General features: G+C 47.0%; 2 protein-coding genes across 6 annotated transcripts in view; one reads left to right on the plus strand and one right to left on the minus strand.

Annotated features, from left to right (window-relative positions):
* Window positions 1–33: 33 nt before the first annotated feature.
* NME6 (NME/NM23 nucleoside diphosphate kinase 6) lies at window positions 34–10417 on the plus strand. Of its 5 annotated transcripts, none has more exons than XM_075428896.1 (7): window positions 34–148; window positions 302–404; window positions 502–605; window positions 1005–1165; window positions 1431–1531; window positions 3142–3238; window positions 9533–10417. In XM_075428896.1, the coding sequence occupies exons 1-6, from the start codon at window positions 57–59 to the stop codon at window positions 3214–3216; spliced, it is 636 nt and encodes a 211-aa protein (XP_075285011.1). In that variant the 5' UTR covers window positions 34–56; the 3' UTR covers window positions 3217–3238; window positions 9533–10417. The 5 variants fall into 5 exon arrangements, with proteins under 5 accessions (XP_075285011.1, XP_075285012.1, XP_075285010.1 ...); XM_075428897.1 differs by lacking the exon at window positions 9533–10417 and adding an exon at window positions 4636–5450; XM_075428895.1 differs by lacking the exon at window positions 9533–10417 and having other exon boundaries at window positions 3142–3437.
* A 7035-nt stretch (window positions 10418–17452) lies between these two features.
* The window catches only part of LOC104335544 (hematopoietic lineage cell-specific protein-like), a 33197-nt gene continuing 29014 nt past the window's right edge, over window positions 17453–21635 (minus strand). Inside the window, exons 16-17 of the transcript XR_012764772.1 lie at window positions 19172–19269; window positions 17453–18325 (exon numbers count right to left, since the gene is read on the minus strand). The gene's annotated coding sequence lies outside the window, so the exon portion shown is untranslated. The remainder of the gene's footprint in view (window positions 18326–19171; window positions 19270–21635) is intronic.

Below are 21635 nucleotides of genomic sequence, written 5' to 3' on the forward strand. Positions count from 1 at the left end.
TCAGGCGCGCGACGCCCCGCCCCGCCCCGCTTGTCGTCACCGGCGAGGCGCGCGGCATGGCGGTCGTGGGGCGCTGCCGGCCGCTGCAGCTGACGCTGGCGCTGCTGAAGCCTGACGCCGTGGCCCACCCGCTGGTGCTGGAGGTGAGGTGAGAGGAGGGGAGGAGAGGGGAGGACTGGGCGGATCGGACCGGCCCGGCCCGGCCCGCCAGCGCCGCCCGATGTGGTCGGGTCCGTGGGTCTGGCCCGGGGCGTGGCGGTGGTGCGCGTCTCCCGCCCAGCCGCTGCGCCTCTGCCCGCAGGCCGTGCACGAAACCATCCTCAGCAACCGGTTCTTCATCGTGCGCGCCAAGAAGCTGCGCTGCGGGCGGGAGGAGAGCCGCCGCTTCTACCGGGAGCACGCAGGTAGGTGGGCCCGGGCGGACGGGACGGGCCCGGCCGCCGGGCAGGGCCGGTGCCGGCGGAGCCGGGCACTGTGACTCGGGCCGTCTTTATCCCGCAGGGCGGTTCTTCTACCAGCGGCTGGTGGAATTCATGGCCAGGTACCTGCCGTGCCCGCGGCCGGGCTGCGCGGGGTGCGAGGAGCTCGCTCGCTTCGCTTTGCAGGTGGGCCCTGGTCTTGCCTGAGCAGTGCCTCTGCGTCTGGGGGGGCCCACCTCGGCGAGGGAGCTGTCTCCTCGGGAGTGGGTGCTTGTGGTGTGCCGAGGGAAAGGCTCTCGGCTCGGGGGTGGGGAAATGTCAGAAATGAACTCTGCTGTGACAACAGTAGTACTCGATGGGGTGACATCCCCAAAGGTTGTGGGTGCCATCACCTAGGAGGAGGTCATTCGTGCAAATACTTTGCTTCTGAGGCATGGTCTCAGTGTCATGGTAGGTCTGCATCCCTGCCCAGAAAGCACTGCATGGCAGTTGTGCTTCTTTGCACTTGCTGTATTTGTAAGAGTGAAGGAGCTGTACCCTTTTGTAACCTTGCCTACTTCTGTTCTTCCCTGGTTCTTTTCTCAGTGGCCCCATGTGGGCTTATATCTTGGCCCATGAGAATGCTGTCCCCTTCTGGAGATCCCTGATGGGACCTACCAAAGTATTCCAAGCCCGAAACAGTGTCCCGGACTCCATCCGAGGAGCTTATGGCCTCACTGACACCAGAAATACCACTCATGGCTCAGGTAGACCTGTCCTTCTTGTCTGACTGTTGGGCAAAGACTGGAGCTCAGGGAGGTGTGAATGATGATTTTTTGTCTGCCTTTGCTCTCCATTCTGGGAGTCAAAGTTAATGATTTGCTCACTTCTGCAGACTCTACTCGCACCTGTCCTGGTGCAACCAAGTCTTGCACTTTTGCTTATGGCTCCTGCCCTTCCCTTTTGAACACAGTGCATATTTGTGGTGCCAGACTGGTATCTCTCATCATTTTTTCCTCTGTTTTCTAACAGATTCACCAGCATCAGCCAGCAGAGAAATTGCCTTTTTCTTCCCAGAGTTCAATGAGCATCTCTGGTACCAGCAGGAAGAGCCACGTCTGCGCTGTGGGCAGGTGTTTTACAATGCAGAGGAGCGTGTCCATTGTGTGTTCAGGGATGAAGAAACAGAGTTGACCTGAGTTGCCTGGGGGTATGGTTTGCTGAGCTGGAAGCAGCTGCTAGGCACACTGTTTGGGTTAGCCCCATATTAAGACATAGAGCCATGGCATGTTTTAAGGAGTGTGGGGTAGGGAAGGACCTAATGTGCATTATGTTGTGCTACCTGGGATTGTTATTCATGCAGCATACAGATGCTGGGGCATTTTAGGAAAAACTTCTCAAGTAGTGGTACTCCAGCTTGATATAGAGGTCTAGCCATGCAGTTCACTGGTCCCTCGTGTGTTAATTTGGATGAGTGGTAAGGTGAGTTCATCAGAGGGCTAGGTGGAAAGGGGGTTGCTCATTCTAGTTAGGATATGATTGGTTTTGCTGATAGTAGGCCTCAGATTCTGTTCCCACAGTCTGTTAAGGAGAGTAAGAGGGGAAGAAGAATATGAAAAAAAAAATGCAGTGGTAAGCAGGGCAGTATTAACTCTCCTGACCTTGCTTTCCTGGATCCAAGCTGAGAAGCAAGGTTGTCTTCAGTTATGTATCATGGTTCGTATCTTAAGCATCTGGTGGAGAGCACAGTTAGAACCCATTCTCATGAGGAAAGCAGCATATCCTGTTGGTTCAGTTTGGTCTGGGCTGACAACCCTGCAACAGAAGTTCTGGGGGAAGTTGCAGAAATGTGTGGAGTAGTCCAGTGCCTGTGAAGGATCTTCTATTTTGTGCTGTTAAATTGCCTGGGGCATGAGATCAGGAGTTCTGACGAAGCTTGATAGTGACTATTAGAGCTATGGATTTCTTGAAACCATAATAAAAGGCCAAAGAAATTAATTTGAATGCTGGTACACAGAGGTTGTAGAATTTCTGCCGGGAGCTCTTTGTATTAATCCTTGTAACAAAATGCCAGATGGCAACTCAGACTTCATTGCCTATAGGCTTAACTGGGCATTAAAGCGCTGAGTTCCATATCCTTTGTAAATTATATGGACAAAGCCGTTTAATTGTCAGATAATTGATAAAATTATTACATGGTGGTGCATGAGGACTTGGTTTTGAGGTACAATGCAAGGTTATGACATGCTTGGTTGTGTTTTCCTGTTTGAGGTATTTTGAGATCTGTTCGTGTATGAGTTTTTAATCCATTTAAACTGTCCCCGGAATAGCTTGTTACAATGCTCATTGTTTTTAATTAAGGTGCTATATTGTACTGAAACAATTTCTTTTGTGTAATTTCAAATGTACTGTACTGGTGAAGGTACCTTTGTAATGTACTTGGGACGAGAATTTTGTTAGCTTGACTCTGTTTTCTGAAGATATGCTTGACTAGCATCATCGATGCTAGTCACTAAAGCTGTTGATTGAGTCCCAGGTTTGCTAGTGCATTATTGTGTCACAGATAAAAGGCAAGCTACTTTTTGACTAGTTTAAGACAATTATGTGAAATGCTGGGCGTTTGATTGGAAAATGTTAAATTGTAGGAAGTGCTGCTGTAGAGCTTCCTTGATTAAATACATCAACATTTTTGTTCCTTTCTTACTATTATATGAGACTAAATGCACTCATTGTTTTGTTCCAGGTACAGATAAGAAGGATCTGTGGAATATTTCTGCATTTTTGCAATGCTGCTTTTATTTTCACCAGCGGTATCTAGTGGTGGATCTGCTCATGACTGAGTAGGTGTTTATACAGGTCTGAATTCTTGCTGTCCTTAATGCTGCTGTGAAATGGTATTTTGTTGATTCCATGAGTTTGTTACGTGTATTTTTCTTGTAACTATTAACACTTACTATTTTTTTCACCTTTCTTCTTTATATTATGCTTTCTTTTTTGAACATTAATTTTGGGTGTCATTAAATGATAATTCCTAGCTTACACTTCTCATTTTAATTTTTTTTTTTCTAGTCACTTGCAATTATTACATTTGAGGAAACCGACCCTTTTAAAATTTCAAATACAGCTAACACTGACTTAGTGGTGCAGTGTCTTCACAGAATAATTATCACATCACAATCACCATTATTTAGACAGCTGCCAGTTGTTATGTCCCTATTAACATTTTTATGGTCCACCAAGACTGTGCCTGAGTAGAGGTTGTTAAAACCGTGCAGTCCCTTTTCCCTAGACAGAGTGTTTATTTTGAAAATCTAAAGATGTTCTGTGAACTTTATCAGGAGATCTATTGTTGCAATATTTGGTGTTCAGTGCAAGACATAGTGTCAAAAATTACTTTTTAATATCAAAGGAAGCCTTTGGATTTGAGATGTCAGCAGATGGTCTCTGTTTTGAAGACTCCTGGACTCTTGTGAAAGGCTCCCCCCCCCCCAACTGCTCAAGAAATAGTTTTTTAACTTCTCTAGTGATACTTAGCATCTGTTTTGTATGCCTCCTGGTGCCTCTTGGTCCTGTGGTGAATCACCTTAGATTTTGTAACTTCCAATGGCTTTAATTTTGAAACTTTTCTCTTCTTACTGTCTGCTTCCTTGTCCCTAATCTGTCTTTGCAGAACAAGTTGAAACTTCTGATTATTTTTTCGCACACCTGAGTCAAACCATTCTTAAGAAATGTTGATAATGCCTAGCATATGCTATTTCCTTTCTTTCTTGAAGACTTTTGATTGCTTTATTTGAGCTCCAAACATTATGTTGTAAAATAATAAAGGCAAGTTAACTGAATGCTGGTTTAGCTTAAATTTGTAATGTCTGATGCTGCAACAATTTCACGCACAGTAGACATTTGAATTTTGGTTGTTGCCTCTGCTGCCTGTTGTCTATTCGCACAGAAGCATGATACCTGAATATTAGATTGAAGGATGCTGAACCAGGCAGTTTCTGCTTTCTGGAGGAAGTGCTCCAGTATTTCACAGAAACACTGGAGTCCTGTTAACTTGTCCCATTGATTGCTTGGCTTCCAGACCTCTCCTTGCACTTAGGAGATGGGACAGATTTCTGAAAACTTTCTCTAGGATGCCTTTTCTCCAGAAAAGATAAATATAGTTCCACTTTAAATTTAAGTACTCAACTTCAACAACAGCTTGCATAACTGACTACTTTTTTGTTTTTTTTTTCCCTAGGTGTTGTGTGAAAATATGGAAGCCAGGTTTTTTGTTTGTCTAGGATATTTTGAAGGAAGGGGAGCAAATAAAGAGTAAATCTGGCTAATAAAAGTACTAGATAGTTAGTGGGGAACCTAATGTAAAGATGTTTGAATGCAAGGGCAGTTCATGTCCTGGACATGTTAGTAACTGGGATCAGGGTCTGATGGAGAGATGGAAACTGTTTCTGCCTGGAATCTACCAGGGCTTTGACCTGTGTATCATGTTGGTGTGATTGTCTTGGTTGTGGACCCAAGTAAGACCATGAAGCAAATGTGGCTCATTATGTAGGCATGAGTGCAGTCTGTCGTGTGTGGGGTTTTTTTTCTCTTGCCTGTACTTCTACCTTGTTGAGCTCAAGATTAAGTTTGGTTAGTAAGTACAAATCCAGCCCCTACTTGACCTCTCTTGGGCATAGGGCGGGAGGTTGTTCATTTTCTGTGATATGGAGAAAACAATCACGGTCTATTTTTTTTCTGAAGTTTGGTGGTCTTCTCACTCTTTGGTCTTCCTGTTCCGTATATACAGAGTTTAGGTTCTTGACTGAAATACTTGAAGCTAATAGAGAGCTTTAGGCTCAATTTATAATAAGAATTGTTGTGTACTGGAGGTGTCTCAGATGTAACAGCAGATTCTGGAGAATCTTTGCACCAGTAGCTGCTTAGTGGCATATATCTCTCTAGGACATATATCTGCAGTCACTGTGTTGGTATAGGAAATAGCATGACCAGTAAATGCAGTCCAAGGGTTCATTTACTATTGTTTTGAATTTGCTGTACTGTCCACCTCTGCAACCTCCCGAGGCAGCCAATTTGAAAAGTCCATCGCCTGCAGCATAAAAAAAAGTGCTTGTTTTCTAATGTTTTAATCTGATCTGCCACTGTTTCCATGGAGTGGCTCCTCCTAGTGCTGGTGGATGTAATGGAATTGTAGAACAGTTTGGGTTGCAAGGGACCTTTAAAGGTCATCTAGTCCAGCCTCCCCTGCAACGAGCAGGGACATCTGCAAGTCCATCAGGTTGCTCAGAGCCCTGTCCAACCTGCCCTTGAGTCATTCATTTCCAGGGATGGGGCATATATAGAATCATAGGATCATAGGCTGGAAAAGACCTCTAAGATCATCAAGTCCAACCGTCAGCCCAACACCACCATGCCTACTAAACATATCCTGAAGTTCCACATCCACACGCTTTTTAAACACCTCCAGGGATGGGGACTTCACCACCTCCCTGGGCAGCCTGTTCCAATGTCTGACCACTCTTTCAGTAAAGAAATTTTTCCTAACATCTAACCTGAATGTCCCCTGATGCAACTTTAGGGCATTGCCTCTTGTCCTATCGCTAGTTACCTGGGAGAAGAGACCAACGCCTACCTTGCTACACCCTCGTGTCAGGTAGTTGTAGAGAGCGAGAAGGTCTCCCCTCAGCCTCCTCCAGACTAAACAGCCCCTGCTCCCTCAGCTGTTTTTTGTAAGACTTGTTCTCCAGACCCCTCCCCAGGCTTGTTGCCTTTCTCTGGACACGCTCCAGCCCCTCAATGTCCTTGTAGTGAGGGGCCCAAAACTGAACACAGCACTTGAGGTGCGGCCTCACCAGTGCCGATCACAGGGGCACTGTCACCTCCCTGCTCCTGCTGACAACACTATTCCTGGTACAAGCCAGGATGCCGTTGACTTTCTTTGCCACATGGGCACACTGCTGTCTCATGTTTAGCCGGCTGCTGACCAGCATCCCAAGGTCCTTTTCTGCCAGGCAGCTTTCCAGCCACTCGTCCCCAAGAATGTAGTGTTGCATGGGGTTGTTGTGACTGAAGTGCAAGACCCGGCATTTGGCCGTGTTGAAACTCATACAGTTGGCCTCAGCCCATTGATCCAGGCTGTCCAGATCCCTCTGCAGAGCCTTCCTACCCTCTAGCAGATCGACACTCCCGCCCAACTTGGTGTCATCTGCAAACATACTGAGGGAGCACTCAATCCCCTCATCCAGATCGTTGATAAAGATGTTGCACAAGACCAGACCCAAAACTGAGCCCTGGGGAACACCACTCGTGACTGGCCGCCAGCTGGATTTAACTCCATTCACTACCGTTCTCTGTGCTCAGCCATTCAGCCAGTTCTTTATCCAGCGAAGAGTACACCCGTCCAAACCATGGGCAGCTGGTTTCTCCAGGAGGTTACTGTGAGGAACAGTGTCAAAGGCCATACTAAAGTCCAGGTAGATGACATCCCCAGCCTTTTCCTCGTCCACTAGGCGGGTCACCTGGTCATAGAAGGAGGTCAAGCAGGACCTGCCTTTCGTGAACCCATGCTGGCTGGGCCTGATACCCTGATTGCCCTGCACATGCCTGGTGAGTGCACTCAGGATGAATTGCTCCATAGTCTTGCCCAGCACCGAGGTCAGGCTAACAGGCCTGTAGCTCCCGGGATCCTCCTTCTGGTACATTGACGATCCTCCAGTCATCTGGGACCTCCCCTAATAGCCAGGACTGCTGATAGATGATGGAGGGTGGCTTGGCCAGCTCCTCCACCAGTTCCCTCAGCACTCTCGGGTGGATCCCATCCAGCCTCATAGACTTGTAAGTGTCCAGGTGGCACAGGAGGTCGTTAACTGCTTCCTCCTGGATTATGAGAGGTTTATTCTGCTCTCCTTCCCTATCTTCCAGCACTGGGGGCTGACTAGCCTGGGAATAAGCAGTCTGACTATTAAAGACTGAGGCAAAGAAAGGATTAAGCACCTCAGCCTTTTCCTGATCCTTGTTGGCAGTATTCCTCCTTGCACCCAATAAGGGATGGAGACTCTCCTTGGCCCTCTTTTTGTTGTTGATGTCTTTGTAAAAAGACTTTTTGTTGACCCTTACAACAGTGGCCATCCTGAGTTCTAGCTGGGCTTTTGCCTTTCTAATTTCCTCTCTGCACGACCTAACGAGAGCCCTGTACTCCTCTTGAGTCCCCTGCCCTTTCTTCCATAGCTGGTAGACCCTCCTTTTTTTCCCGAGTCCCAGCAAGAGCTCCCTGTTCAGCCAGGCCGGTCGTCTTCCCCGATGGTTCGTCTTGCGGCACATGGGGACAGCCTGCTCCTGTGCCTTTAAGACTTCCTCCTGAAGACTGTCCAGCCTTCCTGGACCCCTTTGCCCTTCAGGACTCTCTCCCAGGGGACCCTCTCAGCCAGTGTCCTGAACAGGCCAAAGTCTGCCCTCTGAAAGTCCATGGTGATGGTTTTGCTGGCCCACCTCTTAACTTCACCTCGAACCGAGAACTCTGTTATTTCATGGTCGCTAAGCCCAAGACAGCCTCTGACCACCCCATCTCCCACCAGTCCTACTCTGTTAGTAAACAGCAGATCTAGCGAGGCACCTTGGCTGGTAGGCTCACTTACCAGCTGCGTCAGGAAGTGATCTTCCACACACTCCAGGAACCTCCTAGACTGTTTCCTCTCTGCTATGTTGTATTTCCAGCAGACGTCCAGTAAGTAAACTGGTAAGCAAGCAATCTGCAAACTTGTGGAGGATGCACTTGATACCACTGTCTAGGTCATGGATGAAGATCTTAAACAGTACTGGTCCCAGTGCAGACCCCTGAGGGACACCACTTGTCACCGATCTCTATCTGGACATTGAGCTGTTGACCACTACCCTCCAGATGCGACCATCCAACCAATTCCTCATCCACCAAACAGTCCACCCATCAAATCCATATCTCTCCAGTTTAGAGGGAATGATGTTGGGGGGGACTGCGTCAAAGGCCTTACAGAAGTCCAGGTAGATGACATCCATTGCTTTTCCCATGTCTGCTGATACAGTCACTTGATCACAGAAGGCCATGAGGTTGGTCAGGCAGGACTTGCCCTTGGTAAAGCCATGCTGGCTGTCTCAAATCACCTCTGGGTCCTCCATGAGCCTTAGCATAGCTTCTAGGAGGATCTGTTCCATGATGTTCCCGTCAGCAGAGGTGAGGCTGACAGGTCAGTAGTTCCCAGGGTCCTCCTTTTTAAAAATGGGTGCAGTGTTTCCTTTGCTCCAGTCACTGGGGAGTTCACCTGACTGCCAAGACTTTTCAAATATCCTGGAGAGTGGCTTGGCAACTACATCAGCCAGAACATATAAAGGGGGCTTATAAGAAAGATGGAGAAAGACTTTTTACCAGGGCTTGTAGTGACAGGACAAGGGGCAATAGTTTTAAACTGAAATGAAAGAGGGTGGGTTTAGATTGGACATGAGAAAGATATGTTTTGTGCGGCGGGTGGTGAGGCTGTCACAGGTTGCCGAGAGAAGCTGTGCATCCCCCATCCCTGGAAATGTTCACGCTCACATTGGACAGGGCTTTGAGCAACCTGATCTAGTGAAAGATATCTCTGGGCATGGCACGGTGGTTGGACGAAATAATCTTTAAAGGTCCCTCCCAACCCTAACTATTCTGTGATTCTATGAAAAATTATTGCAGTTCTGACTTTCACCCTGCGCCGATTGTGGAGATGGCTGGGCTAGCTCAAAGCCTGGCAACCCAGTGCACTGCAGCAGGCACACTTGCCGCAGGGATTCCCTCAATGTCCTTCTTGTAGTGAGGGGCCCAACACTGAACACAGCACTTGAGGTGCGGCCTCACCAGTGCCGAGCACAGGGCCCCGATCCCTGCCCTGCTCCCGCTGCCCACCCCATTGCTGACCCAAGCCAGGATGGCGTTGGCCTTCTTGGCCACCTGGGCACACTGCTGGGTCCTGCTCAGCCGGCTGCCGACCAGCACCCCCAGGGCCTTGTCCGCCGGGCAGCTCTCCAGCCGCTCCTGCCCAAGCCTGTCACGTTGTATGGGGTTGTTGTGAACCAGCAGGACCTGGCACTTATTTGCTTTGGATTTAATAATTTTTCTGTTATTTTACTGACAGGTTTGAAGAATGTATGGACTGGTGAAATGCTTCTTCCTTCACAGAAGATAAATGGATATGTCCAATCCACAACTTGGTGCAGTTCTGGCAGTTTAACTGATGGTTGGTACTGCAGAAAGGCTCACTGAAGAGGTGATTTTTATTTTCACAGTCTAAGACTGCACTTTTTTAATACCTTGGTACTTTCAATACTGAGATGGATTGAATCTCTTTGGCACACAGTCTTCCCTGAACAGTATTGCTTCTGTTTTGCCTGTGATTTTATTCTATGGCTTCTTTCTCAGGCACCTCTGTCTTTACTAGGTGCTTGTCTCTGCAATGTGAAAACAACAGGCCTGGTATAAGACCAAAGCCATGAATTCTTTGGCATCTTGTAACTTTCTTCTGTTTAGCACTATTAAGTAAGATGCATCTTTATAAGAAAGACAAGTGGTCCATGCAGCTAGATCTAAAGAGACAAATCTTATCTTTAATATATTTGGCATTTTAGTTCTCCACAGTCCTGGAAAGAGCTGGACACCAGCTACTGTAAAAAGGATAAATCAAATGCAAAATGGGAAATACTAAATAGCAATAGAGCCCTTGAGGTGGGTATGATCTGAATTATAGCCATGTTGGAGGAAGGAGAGGTCTGACCTGCCACTTGTACCCACATGCCCACTGCAGCAACACCCTGGAGTCCTCGCCCGTGATACGTAGGCTGCACCACACGTCCCACATGTACCTGAATCATAGAATCATAGAAAGCTGGAAGTTGGAAAGGACCTCTAGAGATTGTCTAATCCAAAATCCCCACCTCAAGGCAGGGTCCCTCAGGTCAAGTTGCTCAAGACCTTGTTTTATCACCCTTGCAGTAAAATAAAGTTTTCTTATGTTTAAGTGAAATTTCTAGTATTTCTGTTTGTGCCTGTTGCCTCCTGTCTATTCACTGGATACCACTGGTTTTCTTTACTGCCTTGCATCAGGTGTTTATACACATTGATAAACCCCTCTGAACCTCCTCTTAAGGCTAAACAGTCCCAGCTCTCTGCCTCTCCTTGCATGTCAGGTGCTTAAATCTCTTAATCGTATTCATGCTGGACTCCAGTTTTGCCCAGGCTTTCTTGTACTGGGGAGCCTAGAACTCATAACAGTATTCTAGCTGTGGTCTCACAAATGCTGAATAGAGGGGAAAAGATCTCCCTCGACCTGCTGGCAATGCCCTTGCTAATGCAACTCAGGATGCTGTTGTCCTTCTTTGCCACAAACGCTCATTGATGGCTCATGGTTAGCTTGTTGCCCATCAGGACACCCAGGTACTTCTTTGCAAAGTTGCTTTGGCCCCCGGTTGAGTATTGGCACATGGAATTATTCCTGCCCAGGTGCAGGACTTTGCATTTCCCTCTACTGAACTTCATGAAATTCCTACTGGCCCATTTCTCCGTGAAGGTACTGCAGTCCAGGGAGGAACTATGTCAGAGCAGGGACACCTCTGAGGAACTGCAGCCTGTGGAGGACCCACACTGGAGCAGGTACAACCCTGAGGCGACTGCAGCCCAGGGGTGTGCCATGACTAAGCAGAGGAAACAAGAAGGAAAGAGCAGTAGAAGAAAAGAGTAAGAAGCAATGAGTGGCAAAAGGAAGCGCAACACACTGATCCCAACCTCCTGTGCTGCCCGTCACCTCACCAAAGGGATTGAGAGGAAATGAGCATAATATGTAGGGACAACAAGAGGAGCTGAGACTAGGAAGGGGTGAGAAAAGGTGTTAGACTGAAGCTGAACCTGGGAAAGGAGACGAAAGGTGTTTACCTAAGTGTTTCTTTAATTATTTGTCATTTTGGTTTTTCCTCAGTATCTGAATCAGTAATTTAAAGTTCATGTTAATTGGGAATAAACTAATCGAGCTGAGATTGTTTTGTCCATGATAGCAAGAATTAAGGCCTGTGTTGAAATGGAGCTCTTGGGCCCATGGGCAGAGAGTGGGTGGAGGTCCCAGGTGGGACTGGTCAGGGACTTTAAGGCGTATTAGTGCCCTTAGGCCCTCATACTTTTTGCCTTTCTCCCTCTTCTCGGGATTCTGAACTTCTCCATCTTGTGATCACTGCATCTAAGGCTACGCTCAGCCTTTATGTGCCTGACCAGTTCTTTCTTGTGAGTACCATATCTGGCAGAGTGTCTCCCCATATCCAGAAACCTCCTGGGTTTCTTCTGCCCTGCTTGGCAATGGAAGTAGTGCACACCTGTATACCTGCAAAATGATCTTGAAAATGGTGGATGTTGGAAGCAGAATCCCAGACTGTTTCAGGCCTGGCACTGGTCTCCAGAGCTACCATGAGTCTGACTGTCCCAGCCTGACAGACTGGGCAAACCACCAGTCACTCTCCGCTGATGAAAGAGCGCAGAATGACTAGTGCAGGTGAGTCTGTATCATCTTTGTGCTACACTACGTGTTACTCTAAACAGATCAAGAAATCAGTGCTGGTGTCTCTACAGAATTCTGGCCATCCAATCAGCAGCACTGTCTTTCCCTGTAAAACCTTTCTCAAGGGCTCCTGCTGTGCTCTCTCTGTTTGCTCAAGGCATGCTATGTCCTGACATCCAGTGTTGCCACAAACACTCTGGCTAAATTCCTCCAACAGTAAATCGAGTTCTTATCTAAAACTTAGAACATACATTTCTATGAAAAACTCTGGCCAAGCTTCGTATTGTAAGATATCTCCCCAGGCGCTCAGATCAGACACTGTGGCCCTAGCCAATGTGCTTTTGCTGTGGCACCTGTTGTGTCACCCGCTCCAGACATGTAGCTGTGATCTGGCTCACATCAGCCATGGAGTGGGTCTTGCACTAAATACAGACCTATATCTCCCTGTGCACCCACCCCACAGACGGGTCAGGAACCTGTAGCTCCCAGTAAAAGCCAGGGATATCAAACTGCCCTTCATACCTGTAACAATCTGTCACACCTATGGTTGTAGCATACATATAGGGTGTAGATACACTTCCTCAGAGTAGAGCAGGAATTTGAGCACAAAGGCACCATCAATACTACAAATGGCCATGGAACTTCAGCTTTGTATTTCCTGTTGTTAAGAACTTAGGTTTTCCATAAAGTTTACTATCATTCAGGTAGTTCATATTGACTGCTAAAGCACTGTTAAATTTTTTACCTTTTTCTCCTTTTAATGCTTCGACGACTTGGCGTGTATTTTTTTATCTAGAGTGTGAACATTTCAAAGATGGGAAGTCTATACAGAACAAAGACATTCTTTCTCCATGTCTCATTCTGCTTCTTCTACGTTATGATGCAATTGATTACAGCAGATGTAAACAGCTTCAAAGTTATTGCATGACTGACTGCCTCAAACTTTTAATAGCCTACTGTGTGCCTTGTTTACAAGACTCACAAAAACATGCTAGGTGAGGAAGTGAAGTACTCTAGACTTTTAGTAATTGGCACTGAAACCCCAGTGGCATTTTCTCTGTGGAGAGAAGCCTATGGGAAATGAGTACCAAGTGGACAAACTGGAAACAAGAAAACTCTTTCACAACTTCAGCCTTCTATTTAAAGCATCTTGTCTGAAGTGCACTAATTGGCCCCTGGGGCAGACTTGGTGCCCAAGTGTGGGCAAGGCCAGAGTGAGAAACCTTGAAGGGCTGGCTCTGTGCAGCAGGAGGATGGAGCTGGCCAAAGGAAGAGGGAGGAATGGAGATGGGGCAGCAAGTACCGTAGTTGTCCAGGAAGTACCAGGTAGCAATCACTGGGCAAAAGTGCTGCTCAGTGGTGACAGGAAAGACTTTCCTTGTTGCTTTCTGACTACAAGTTGTCCAGAAAGAACAGTGACCCTGGGGCTCATGCCAGGACCCCACTATCCATTTTCCTGGATTTTATGTAGGTGTTAGACCTGCCCCCAAACCCCACAGTGCAGGGATGATACCACAGAGTAACAAGTCACTTATGTTGTGTGATCATGGTGTTTGAGTTTGTGCATGCTCTTAGCCGATGACAAACACAAGTAAATCAGCTTTGGCCAGTTTATAGTTGGATCATATAGGTGCAACTCTCATTGCCTTTTTTCCTACAATATGAATGCAAGTGGTCAATTCAGCTGAATAAAAGCCTGAGACAATGTATTTTTATTTAGATAAAAAACCTCCTCGTCAAGTGTTAGGAAAAAAAAAGTCAGATGGTAATCCATTACCACTCTCACAAGATGCAGTGTGAGGCTTTTATCCCATCTTGAGTAGGCCAAACTGGAAATGCCAAATTTTGCTTATTTTTGTTTCTTGCCTGGTTCAGATAACAGGCAACTCCTGCAACTTATGTGCAAAAAAAATTTTCCAAAGGAAACTCTTTCCCTGAGGAAATCCCTGAGGAAAAAATGGGGGGAAAAAAAAAAAAAAAAGAAATATTGTTCTTGCAAAACCTGATGAGAATTTAATTCCAGAAACTGGACTTGCACTGGTCGAAAGGAGCCCCTGGTCCAAGCCCTGCTCAGGGCAGGACCCATTAGCACAAGTTGCTCAGGGCTGTGGCCATGTGAGTGCTGAGTATCTCCAAGAACACAGAGTCAATGGCCCCTCAGGACTTTGATCCAGTGCCTGAAGGATTTTTCCCTGATGTCCAGTGAGGAAGTCTCCTGTTACAGCTTGTGTCTGTTGCCTCTTCTTGTCCCCATGCAACTGTGTATCCATCACCTCTCCCTACTCCCATTAGGCAGCTGCAGACCGTAGTCTCCCTTTCATCGTCTCCTTTCCAAGATGAACAAAGAAGTCTCAGCCTCTCCTTGTACGGCCTGTGCTCCAAGCACAACCACCTCTGTGACCTCCACACAACCTGCTCCAGTTTGGCAATGTCTGACTGGTACAACGGCGTTGGGAGCTTAAGACACTAGACTGTATTGATGTCATAGTAAAACAGGGTATTTGAGTGTTACAACTGTAGTAGTTATAAGAAAATCACACAGAATGTTGCCCATGGAGGTTTTTAAAAAGAGTTGTTCAGGGAAAAAAGAACACAGAAGCACAAGATACAGTTTGTACTAAATCTGTTTGAACTACTCTTTGGATGACTTCTGCAGTGAACAGTACAGTTTTAGTACCATCACAACTGCATCAGTGGCAGTCAAAACCACGGAGGGAAAAAAACAGAGCACAAGCCCATTGCAGCCAGCAGAGAGAAACATTGCCGTCAACAAACCACAAAGCTCCTGAGCCAGATGTGGCCACAGAAAGCCAGGACAACTGAGGTTGCCCAGCCAGTAGAAGTGTGTGCAGAAAATGCAGGCTGAGACGTGCATTCAGCTTGCATATGTCGAAACAACAGCAACATCTGTGAAAGCAGTGGTGTAAAACTGTCTGGATCATCAGGTTTAGAGAGTGGTGGTTAAGAGGTTCATGGCTTACCTGGAGACCAGTGACAAGTGAGCATGAGAGATATCTGTCCTGAGATCTGTCCTGTTTGACATCTTCATCAGTGATATGAAAGAGATGACAGAGTGCACTCTTGCCAAATTTGCAGGTGACACCAAATCAAGGGGACCAGTCAATATGCTTAAGAGCAGGGCTGCCATCCAGAGGGACCTGGACAGACTGGAAGAATGAGCCAGCAGGAACCCCATGAAATCAAAAAGGGACAAAAGCCAAGTCCTGCACCTGGGAAGGCAGTCTTGGCAACAAGACAGTCTGGGGATGCCTGGCCAGACAGAAGCTTTGCAGAAAAGGCCCTAGGGGTGGTTGATGGCCAGCAAGCTGGACATGAGTGAGCCATGTGGCCTGGCATCAAAGGCAGTCAACAGCATCCTGGGCTGTGTGAACAGAACCAAAGAGACTAGAATGATGGAAGTGGTTATAGCCCTCTACTCAGTACTTCCGAGATCATATAGCCCTCTACTCAGTACTTCTGAGATCATATCCAGACACTAGATACAGTGCTGGGTTCCCCAAAACAAGAAATACACCAACAAACTCAGAAGATTTCAGTGGAGAGCCACCAAAATGGTCAGTGCTGGAGCACTTGAACTGTGAGCAGAAGCTGAGGGAGCTGGGCTTGTTTAGCCTGCAGAAGGAATGGAGGGGATCAAATAGTGGCCTTCCAGTGCCTGCGGGGAGGTTATCAATAAAACAATGCCAGGCTCATCACTACGGGGCATGGATGGAGGATGAGAGGCAGCAGGCAAAATTCAGACAGGAGGTTTCAAGTTCATAGAATCATGGAATATACTCAGTTGGAAGGGACCTACAAGGATCATTGAGTCCAACTCTTGACACACAGGGCAGCCTAAAAGTTAAACCATATATATAAGCATTGTCCAAAGGCTTCCTGAACAATGACAGGCTTGAAACCATGACCTTTTCCCTGGGGAGCTTGTTCAAGTCCTGACTGCCCTCTCAGTGAAGAACTTTTCCTTAATATCCAATTGAACTTCCCCTGGCAACAGCTTCAAGACATTCCCTCATGTTTTATTACTGGACACTAGAGATTAATCAGCATGTGCTTCTCATCTCACCCTCATGAGGAAGTTGTAGACAGCAGTGTGAGGTCACCTCAGTCTCCTCTAGCTGAACAAATCTAGTAACCTCACCTGCTCCTCATAAGTCATGCCCTCTAGTCCTTTCACCATTTTTGTTGTGTTCCTTTGGACACACTCTAGTATTTCTATAGCTTTCTTACACTGTGGAGCCCAAAGCTACACATAGTACTTGAGGTACAGTTAAGTATAGTGGGACAACCACTGCTTTTGACCAGTTAGCTATACTGTGCCTAATGCACCTCAGGATATGGTTGGCCCTTTAGGCCATCAGGACACATTGTTGACCCATTAAGCTTACCAACAACCAAAACCCCCAGAGGTTTCAGAGTTGGAAGTTCAAGAGGTTTCCTTCCATCTGGATGTAAGGAACAACAGTCACTCTGAAGACCATTAAGTAGTGGAGCATGGTCTCAGACAGGCTGTGCGATCTCTGGTCTTAGAAGTTTTCCAGATCTGACTGGATACAGTCCAGAGAAGCTATTTCTGACCATGGAGCTGGCTGTGCTTTGGTTAGGGGTTGGATACAGCAAGCAGATTCCTGCTACCCTGACCACCATGAATTGCACTGTTTTCCTCGTCTCTGAGTCCAAAGGAAGCATTTGTGCACATGTGGAGACCATTCACAGGGAGCTGGCAGTATTGCTGTAGTGAGCTGCAATACAAGCAATGGTGGTTTTTGCTTGAGAATGAATCCTTGAGCTGGAAGAATGCATCTCTCAAAACAAGTAGGAAAACATGACTTGGAGAAGTTCACTGTTTTACAACAGTACACTTGTTTTTTTGGAAGGTGCAACACTTGTGCTTGGAGAAGTCAAGGGCCCTACACCCAGTTAGGAGTCTGATTTCTGAAAGTTCTGAGTACTTACAGAAGCTGGGCCTGATCCTTGTGGTTACACACACAAATTCAGGCATTTGGTTTAAAAAACAACTTCCATTACACTTTGCAAATTCATGAAGATTTGATTTCTCACTGGACCTCTAAAACTAGGTTTGGTATGCCTCAGTAGACCAGAGGAGGATACAAACATTGATATTTCTTCTCTTTGACATTTCTTCTCTTAAAGGCTGTCCTGAAGATATTGCCATGGAAAATAGACATGGATTAGCAGAACTGAATACCAAGTTTCTGGCATCTGGCAAGATTTCAGTATGTTTTAATATTTGTGCCAAGTGTTGATGATCTCAGCAAAGCCCTATTTCAAATATCAGTGTGGGAGGGGGTTTCTCTGAGTGCTTGCAGCATGTGCCTTCATCTAAAATCCTGAGAGAGTAGCCAGGTTATATTGGAATGCCATGCCACTGAGTTTCTGTATGAAACAAGCAAGTGTTCGTCATTGCACAAGAGCAAGGGGAGATTTTGTAAACTCAAAGCAAATGGCTGTGTCAAAAGTCCTGTTATCATGGTCCTTCTACCTTGTCAGCCCAGCTTCCCTCAAAACATGCTTTTAGACATAGAGGGCTCATAATTACTACTCGTCATCTTTTACAGCCTCAGATAAATGCTCCAATACGATTTTTCCCCTCATTGGTACTACTCTAAGGTAGTAGATCCCTGTAGTGCCTATGCTGAATTTGCACACAGGGTATTCCTTCCCATGTAGGGTTGTTGCCTATGCTTTCCCTACATTCCAAGTGATGTTACTTCTCAGCTCCTCAACTCCTGAAATTTCAGATACAGAGCTTATTATAGGATCAGCTCCTATTGCCCGATCATCAGGAAACAGGTTGCAAAAAGATTGTAATACAGCAATGCTGTACTCCTGCTGCAGAAACAATCATGTCTCAATCTTGATTTTCAGATTAACTTCCTGTTGCAGTCTTCACATTTCCTGGGTTTCCCACTTTACATTTCCATGGCACTATGTGGTGAACTCCAGCTAAACCTGCTGTTTCTACCAGGAATGGCTCCAGGCTCAGAGCAGGCAGCATTCACCCTGTGTATGTCCATGTAATCCTGCTGCCTAGCTCTTCAAGAACTCACAGGACTCTACTTGGTGCCTTAATTAAGTCCAATCAGAGCGGCTGCCAGCTCACAGTCCCACTGTGGCCGTGTTCTCTCCTAGCCCCCTGGACCACACTCTCCACTCCAGAGAGCCCTGCACAGCCTAGGCCAGGTAGGCGTGGTTACTGTAGATGGTGGGAGAACAGATGCAGTGCAGATGCCATGCCGTCACCCTGTGGCTGTGTTGCCCACAGGTTTGTTGCTGCAAGTGTGGCCAATGGCCGTCCCTCCTCATTGCTGCCTCTCTGCTGGCATTGGCCAGTGTAGGCACCTCATAGCCCTGCAACAGATAAAACGGAGTCATAAAGAACTTAAGGCACAGGGACTGGAGCTCTCAGTCTTCCCAGCCAGCCACCCTCCTATGGTCCAGAGTGCCTGGCATGGTCAGTTGTGCTGCATCCCAGCTGCCACAGGGCTGGAGCAGGAGGCCAGGACTAGAGAGCTCTGGCTGGTCTGCACTTGGCGTAGCCTGGAGCAGAACAGGAGATCAAGGTGGGTCCTGTGCCAGGAAGGCTTTGTCCTGTGGACTCATATCCCGCTTGTGCGGGCTAACTGGGGGAATGCTCCTCTGCTCCTTGCTCCTTCCACTGAACAAGAACCACCTCTGAAAGCCTCTCCCCCAGGGCCCTCGCAGGGTTAAAAGCCTCTCCTCCACTCGCAAACCTTGCGGACACACAGGCTTTTCCTCATGCAGGTAAGAAAAACCGGACAGCACCTGGGGACACTGCTAGCTTTTCCCTCTTACCAAGCCCTGGATGCCATCCACTGTTTGCTCTTGGACATTGAGGTAAGGGAGGTAAGGGCTGGGAGGGCAAGACTGCTACCCATGGTGGGGCAGGGCCTCACTCATGGTGGGACCCTCACAGGGGTCCCTACTGGCACACTACTTGGAGGGAAAACCTAGTACTGGTACCCAGGGCTCCCGGGCAGTCTGGGTATGCAAGCAGGCTGTGGCTGCTGGTGGTACCACAAACAAAACAATCTGGTCCTTTTCAGGAGAAATTAGTCCTGTGTTATTGCTGGCCCCCTCAGTCCAGCCATTACCTCAAACTGGGACTGGGCTGTACCCAAGGCTCAGGACCTTACCTCCTATGGCTGTATGCTCCAGGCTGTCTGGTCTGCTCACCTGAGTGTGAATGGGATGTGGTGGCTTGATGAGGAAAGCCACATCCTCCTGCAGCAGCACCTGGCTTCCCTGAGTGGGCACGGAGCACATCTGGCCTCCTGTAGGAGAAAGGGTGACATAACATACCCCAAAATGCTGGAGATATGCAGATGTGCACAGTGGCAACCTAAGGCACCCTGCTTCAGAGCTGAGCTGGCTCTCAGACGAATGCATCACCATCACACTGGTCAGGGGTACCTTCCTTCTCTCAGGGGGAATAACAGAAACCGGCTACTTCCCTAGCACTGATAGCATCAGTCTTCCCTCTCTGCTTCTCCTATCCAGCCTTTCCGGACTGGTCAGGGGTGGGCAAAGGCGTAGCTGCACTGAGAAATACTTGGTAAGTCATCAGTTACTGTGAGAAATCTCCTTCAGTGCAAGTGAGAGAGAGAGAGGAAAGGAGCTGAGGCAAAGTGGAGACACTTTCAAGGCTCATTCCTGTGCAATCCAAGGGAGAAAGGGAGATTTTCCTGGCGTGTCTTCCTATTTCATTGTGTACAGGATGTCTGAGGACAAAAGGCTTAAATCTGTCATTTCTTGTCACGTGGCTGTGTCCACTGACTGCTACATTGCTCCAGACTGTGGTGAAAAATTAGGATCAGTCCGCTGCATGACTGCTATGGCTGTACTGTCGCCCTGTAGCTCCATGTCTAATCCAGCCTGAATTTGTCAGCGTAGGGAGAGCATCATCTGCAGCTCTACAGAACTCACTGTCCCTCCTGCAGTGGAACTAACTATTCTCTGCTGCTGCAAATACATTGACTTACATGTCATCACTGTGTACCTACATCAAACCAAGGGTTCGTTGGTAACGTGTGGTGGGCTCACACACCTCTTTCTCACCTGCTCTTATTTCCAAGTGCCGAACCCAGTCTGGAGAATGAACTGGTGACTACCCCTTACATGCCTAACCTACCATTAAATTTATTCTTATTTTTAGCACTCTGGTTCCTGAGGTGCCCTGTTTCTCCAATGTAACAGGCAGGTCCCCACCTTCACTGGTGCTGACTTCACTGTAACTTGTCAGCAGACTGCTACCTCTGGCTAACAGTCAGAAGTAAAAGCATCCACCAAGATCTTGGACAGAGCCTTCCCCTCTCATACCTACACTATAGCGTCACTTGTGCCATAACAAAAACCACCAACTGCCTTTGTGCTGTGAAAGTTGACACATACATAATTTTGAGTTTATGCAGATCAACATGCACATTATGCGGCTTTGCAGGCAGGGACAGCTGGAGTCAGGACAAAATTCCTAGGGAACACTGCTGCGGTCTCTCCCAGCTCTCACCCACTCAGGCATCTGCTCCTGCCTGCACATGGCTTTGGCTGGGGGCTGACTGGAGGAAGAGTGACGGTCTGAGATTTCCAGAATATTGGATGAGATAGTCCTTATGTACCTGTCCAATGTACGCAAGATTAGTAACACAAAAAACCCCTACTAAAGAATGTGTTGATCTGGGAGACTGCTGGAGAGCTGGGCCAGGCAGTGGTCAGTGGTTTCTCAGCCTTGTAGCACCCACATCCAAGGCGGAGTAACAAGTTTGGATGTCATTATGCTAGGTAAAGAAGAATTAATCTTTTGACTGAAAGCTTTCCTCTCAATATTAAAACTAAAAAAAAAAAAAATGTTTAAAAACTGGAGAGTAAAAGACAAGAATCAGAACTTAGCTGTTCTACTTAGCAAACACTGATACAAATCACAGTGCGCAAGTAGAAGCAAGGAGAAAATACTATTAGAATAGAGGGTCCTTAATCTGGAAGAGAAAGACCTGAAAATTATGTACAAAACAGAGCTGACATTCAAGCAATTCCAACAGGAAGAAAAGCACACAATTTTTAACAGTGCTTTGACAGTTTCTTATGGTAAGTAGCTATGAAAAAAAAAATCTCCCAACGGAAGAAGTGAATTCTTCATTGCTCAACATTTTAAAAACATGACTGGTACATAGATACATGCTTTGGACAGAAAAATTAAAAGCAGATTAATGGGTGTAAAGTAAGCGCATCAACCTGAAATTTAGCCGTGTTGTTTAATTTCGTGAAGAGACTTGATGATTGACCTCAGCTGCTAAAAACACATCTATAAAGAGGACAGGAATGCTTTCTTTTTTTTTTTTTTTTGTCATATTCACTTTAGTCTTATATAATGGCAATGGACCCCTGCACGGCCATCAGTTGACATCTTTAGTGTTTAGTAAATGGAGAGTGACATGAATTGATAGCTTGTCTGGGAACGCTGTTGAATTCTGACCACAGGAGGAGAAGGCTTGTTGGAGTTACCTGTAAGGAAAAACTGCTTACAGCTGCTCTGTCTTGAGGCAGGCAGGCCTTGTTCTGAAGTCTACAGTTTCCAAACCAGAATAGCAGGGAACTAAATGCTGGAGTTCAGTGAAGTGCAATCCTCCCTTGCCCCCGAGCCATA

The sequence above is a fragment of the Opisthocomus hoazin genome, chromosome 8, assembly GCF_030867145.1.
Source record: "Opisthocomus hoazin isolate bOpiHoa1 chromosome 8, bOpiHoa1.hap1, whole genome shotgun sequence".
Taxonomy (NCBI): Eukaryota; Metazoa; Chordata; class Aves; order Opisthocomiformes; family Opisthocomidae; genus Opisthocomus; species Opisthocomus hoazin.